General features: G+C 37.2%; 1 protein-coding gene across 1 annotated transcript in view; it reads left to right on the forward strand.

The window, feature by feature from the left end:
* LOC110440257 (ubiquitin carboxyl-terminal hydrolase 16-like) overlaps positions 1 to 1,645 on the forward strand; it is a 29,564-nt gene extending 27,919 nt beyond the window's left edge. Inside the window, exon 14 of the mRNA XM_021483224.1 lies at positions 621 to 1,645. Coding sequence (XP_021338899.1) covers positions 621 to 1,016 — 396 coding nt within the window. The 3' untranslated portion in view covers positions 1,017 to 1,645. The remainder of the gene's footprint in view (positions 1 to 620) is intronic.
* Positions 1,646 to 5,888: the final 4,243 nt, after the last annotated feature.

The following is a 5,888-nucleotide window of genomic DNA, read 5'->3' on the forward strand; positions in this document are numbered from 1 at the left end:
GTTTAAACGAAAACGGCCCAGCAGGTGTTACTATAATTTGCACTACGATATTGAATGCCCGATACGCAATACGGAAATGACGACACGGTGTACATGCACATTTCGATTAAGATAATTGAGTCCTAGCTGTACTTTTTCCGGAAGTATGTCACGAAAATGGACGCTGATGACGATGTGTCGAGCCACCTTAAAGCTCGTATTGGCCCAATTGAAATCTTGTACATCAATTCTTTCATGTTTTCGCTACGCTAGCGGTAGATGGTTATGTTTTAAAAAGGTCTCACTGTAGAGTCACATCTCTTAATTCACACATTGGATGTGTTGTCCTTTTCTCTCTCTTTCCAGTCAGTGTTCAGGTTACTCTTAAATATGTTCACAGAGCTCGCTGTAACTGTTCCCTCTGATAAGGAGTTCCACTTATTCACTACCCTATTTGAAAAGCGATTTTGACTACTGTTTGATCCAGAGAACACTTTTCCAAGTTTGAGTGAATGTCCACGAGTAATTGAATTCTCTGATATTTTTATATTGTCCAAGCTAACCTCCTCATAGCCGTGCATTATGTCATGTTTTTATTTTTGTTCTGTTTCTGATTTGTTTGTTATTTCCTTTACCTTCAGGACAAAAGTGGATCAGACACAGAGCCGGATACAATGTATCGCCTGTATGGTGTGGTATGTCATGTTGGCTCAATCCATGGAGGTCACTACACGGCGCATGTGCGAACGACTGGACACCGAGAAGACGCAATGGAGAAGAAGTTCCTTAGCAACGAGTGGCGAGATCCAGAAAGTTTTGTGGATGAAATCTTAAATTTCTGGAAAGAAATGGAACAACATGATAGCAAGTTGGATGAACAGCAATTGGTGGAAGTTTCTGCTCCAGAATCAACCAACGAGACCAATGACACATGGTACACATTCAATGACACCATGGTCACAGAATGTACTCTGGAAACTGTCCTAGGTGAACGGAACGCGTACATCCTTATGTACGAACGAGTGATAAAGCAGTGATCTCACACCTATAGCCTACGTCATCTGTGTGCGGACTTTGAACTAAAAACAAATATATCACGTGGTATTTCAATATTTATCAATTGCAAAAGTGTTTAGAATCTTGCACAAACTAGTTAAAATATATCGAAACACAGCCAATGTTGCTAAAATCATGCTCCGATTGAAACTAGTCCTTCCCGGCAGCGCGTTATGACATACCATGTCTACCCCATAGAATAATGCCTAATCATCACGTTTGAGTTACGTGCCTTCTATTTCGTGTCAGGCATGTTCTGTCCGGTGTTTGATGACCGGTGTTTCCGAATGCGTTTTTTCCCATAACGTTAACATGATATCTTTTATCTGGAAAACCACACGTTTCCAATAAAAATACATTATGTATGTCTCTAATGAGGGAAACAATCGCATTAAGTCGCAAAACGTTGTTACATGACGTCTTCATTGACAGATAGACCAATGAAATGACGTACATGGTGTAACTGGGTACCACAAACGTTTACCTACTCCTAATAGGTTTAATCCAATGAGTTTTGTGTGAGGGAAGTTATAGTGGTTGTGAGAACAAATATATATATTGATGTTGGCCATGTACGCGGTTCTTTTCACACAATCACTAGAAATTCTAAGTAAGGAGACATATATTGAAACATTAGTAGGTCAATGCAGAACACCAACAGGTATACATTCATTGCATTATACGTGCAAAAACGTATATATGAGCACTATATCACTATAAAGAACATAGAGAACATATCAGGCACTCACTTTTATGTGTTTCTTTGTTACATAAAATCATTAACGATGGAAAATATTTAATCGGAACATGTACATATTCCTCATGTAATTTATTGTTAATTCGGTATGAATATAATATTCAATTAATAGTTAAACATTCAGTTTACATCTGCCAGTTCATCTCAACCAGTTCATACAAAGGTGAATAAACATGTTTTGATAGAAAACTGTTTATGTCTAAGTTGTAGTACTAGTAACAATAACCCTCGCAAGGGTTACTGATTTGTTTTACTTGTTATACAATTATATCTCCATTTGTCTAAGTTTAAAACTTCGAACATCGATCATATATGAATTTTTATCAAAACTTCTATAATAAAGTTGAGACTACGCACACACTACAAGTGATAGTACGCATTGCCACTAGAAAAAACAACTACACTGCTCATTTAGCACTCACACTACACACGACCCATCCGTGTACCTGACAGGTGTGCTCTGGGCCGGAACTCTCTCGTGTACTGACGACAGACGATTACGTGATATAACTCCGTGCGGTGATAAGGTAAACGCGTAGTTCGGCTGTGTTGTCTTGCACATATTACCTGTATTTCTATTGAGATTTAAATTTCAATTGTGCGAATTATAAAAATACCTTTGATTCGGTATTACTCACTCGTCTTCGGCAGATGTCACTTATTATTATTATTTTGTAAAATAGCTCAAAGGAGTACATACCCAGTGCGATAAGTAAGGTGACGTTATAAGTAAAATGAGCACCAGGCAGTAGTAAAATAAAATGCAATCTGAACATTGAATAAAATGAAAACAGACAATTGTCTTTGTTAATTTTTCAAAAATTCCACTTCACTTTTTCATATTTGATAAATTTGGTTCTGCGTTTCTTGTTCCTTCTCCGGTTCATCGTATCATTATATTGTGAGACACATCTTACTTGTATATCTATCAAGGTGTATAATGTAACTTTTGTAGGGAGCCGAGACGCCGGAGTCTTTATTAAAGATTCTATTTAAATGATACTTGTGTGTTGGGTGTATCAGTAAGCTAGGACTATTACTGATGTTTGTGTTTTGGTGTATCAGTAAGCTAGGACTATTACTGATGTGTGTGTGTTGGTGTATCAGTAAGCTAGGATTATTACTGATGGTTTTGTGTTGGTGTATCAGTAAGCTAGGACTATTACTGATGTGTGTGTGTTGGTGTATCAGTAAGCTAGGATTATTAGTGATGTTTGGGTGTTGGGTGTATCAGTAAGCTAGGATTATTACTGATGTTTGTGTGTTGGTGTATCAGTAAACTAGGATTATTACTGATGTTTGTGTGTTGGGTGTATCAGTAAGCTAGGGTTATTACTGATGTTTGTGTGTTGGGTGTATCAGTAAGCTAGGGTTATTTCTGATGTTTGTGTGTTGGGTGTATCAGTAAGCTAGGATTATTAGTGATGTTTGTGTGTTGGGTGTATCAGTAAGCTAGGACTATTACTGATGTGTGTGTGTTGGTGTATCAGTAAGCTAGGATTATTACTGATGTTTGTGTGTTGGGTGTATCAGTAAGCTAGGATTATTACTGATGTCCCGTAGACTGGATGCTTTATGTTTGCATACTTAATTGTGTATTCAAATGAGATATCATGATGATTTTCGTGTGCAGAATATGTCAACTTTAACTCTAACACAGCAAAACAAATGTCATTTTTTTATCAAATGATAATATCGTACATGCGTTGCTACGTATGAAAATAGCAATATATTATCAAGTTTAAATATGTTTGAATAGTTTGAATCTTGAACTTACTTTGTTTTTACGAATTAGTAAAAGAATTTCTTCTAAAATATGTTTGAGTGGAAATAAAACATCGACTCTCCAGTGTTTCAACCAGATGAGTTTTCGTCGTGTAAAGATTAGGGCTGCAAATATCAAAAAAAATATCCAAATCTCTTTATTTCATCTTAAAACACAGTTACGACATCATCCTTTGTTCTCGCTGTACATCATAGTTGAATGTTCAATGAAGTACCTATAGCTGTCCATTATTACGCCGTAGCTGTCCATTATTATGTTTAATAATGGACAGCTACTGGCCTGATAATGGACAGCTACTGGTCTGATAATGGACAGCTACTGGCCTGATAATGGACAGCTACTGGCCTAATAATGGACAGCTACTGGCCTGATAATTGACAGCTACTGGCCTGATAATGGACAGCTACTGGCCTGATAATTGACAGCTACAGGTAACAAAAATAATTTAGCACCAGAAAATCAACAATTCATTAATAACATATGACTTTTGTTTATATGTACATTTAAATATGATAAAAATTAACAATAAAATATAATGCATTGAAACGCCACAGAATGCAATATTTGATCCAGAAATAATCCAGCTGTCCACTGTTTAAGTTTATTGAGGAGAAAATCTTTGTGAATAAATTAATCAAACAGAATGCTGTGAAACTTACTGGGAGAGAAAAAACAGTCATCCAATAATTATTATAAAATATGAATATTGATGATATAGAAAAACACAAGTCTTGATTCAGGAATAATTCAACAGATCTTCACACACAGTGATCCATACTTGGAGGTAGAATTAATCCAATAAACATTTTCTGACATAAGTGAACATCCACCGGTGAGGTTTTAATTGATTTTCCCTCTGTTGCAGTTATTTTTTCAAGTTATTTTTCCTGATGCACGTAATTAAAATTCCATTTAAGTAAACTTTAACTTTTGCTCTCTGTTCAATGTGTTGTGTTAATTAATATGTCTTTACATTAACAATGTTCCAAAATGATGTTGAAAGAGATAATGTCGTCGCCTTAGAATCACATGTTCCTGCTTCAAATGATCAAAGTGGACTGACTGGTAAATACCAAGGATTCACTAGATCAGTATTTGGACATGACAATTATGTACATTTCCAAATAAGGTAACAATACCGCTACCTTTCCAGTAGGTTAACAATATTTAATATGCGTTCATGCATGAAAGACCATAGCTCATGCTGCATATTTCATTAACGGTACATTGTTCAGTAGCTGTCCATTACAAAGCAGGGTGCTGTGTTTTAAGTACGGGCCTCGATCAGTTCATTCTCCCACAGAATATGTCCCTCAGTCCGTCTGTATAGGAACAGTAAATAATGTCCCTCAGTCCGTCTGTATAGGTACAGTAAATAATGTCCCTCAGTCTGTCTGTATAGGTACAGTAAATAATGCCCCTCAGTCTGTCTGTAAAGGTACAGTAAATAATGCCCCTCAGTCCGTCTGTATAGGTACAGTAAATAATGTCCTTCAGTCCGTCTGTATAGGAACAGTAAATAATGCCCCTCAGTCCGTCTGTATAGGAACAGTAAATAATGCCCNTAATAATGCCCCTCAGTCCATCTGTATAGGTACAGTAAATAATGTCCCTCAGTCCGTCTGTATAGGTACAGTAAATAATGTCCCTCAGTCTGTCTGTATAGGTACAGTAAATAATGCCCCTCAGTCTGTCTGTAAAGGTACAGTAAATAATGCCCCTCAGTCCGTCTGTATAGGTACAGTAAATAATGTCCTTCAGTCCGTCTGTATAGGAACAGTAAATAATGCCCCTCAGTCCGTCTGTATAGGAACAGTAAATAATGCCCCTCAGTCCGTCTGTATAGGTACAGTAAATAATGCCCCTCAGTCCGTCTGTATAGGTACAGTAAATAATGCCCCTCAGTCCGTCTGTATAGGTACAGTAAATAATGCCCCTCAGTCCGTCTGTATAGGTACAGTAAATAATGTCCCTCAGTCCGTCTGTATAGGTACAGTAAATAATGCCCCTCAGTCCGTCTGTATAGGTACAGTAAATAATGTCCCTCAGTCCGTCTGTATAGGTACAGTAAATAATGTCCCCCAGTCCGTCTGTATAGGTACAGTAAATAATGTCTCTCGGTCCGTCTGTATAGGTACAGTAAATAATGTCCCTCAGTCCGTCTGTATAGGTACAGTAAATAATGTCCCTCAGTCCGTCTGTATAGGTAAGTAAATAATGTCCCTCAGTCCGTCTGTAAAGGTACAGTAAATAATGTCTTTCAGTCCGTCTGTATAGGTACAGTAAATAATGTCCCTCAGTCCGTCTGTA

The sequence above is a fragment of the Mizuhopecten yessoensis genome, unplaced genomic scaffold (genome assembly GCF_002113885.1).
Source record: "Mizuhopecten yessoensis strain PY_sf001 unplaced genomic scaffold, ASM211388v2 scaffold1749, whole genome shotgun sequence".
Lineage (NCBI taxonomy): Eukaryota > Metazoa > Mollusca > Bivalvia > Pectinida > Pectinidae > Mizuhopecten > Mizuhopecten yessoensis.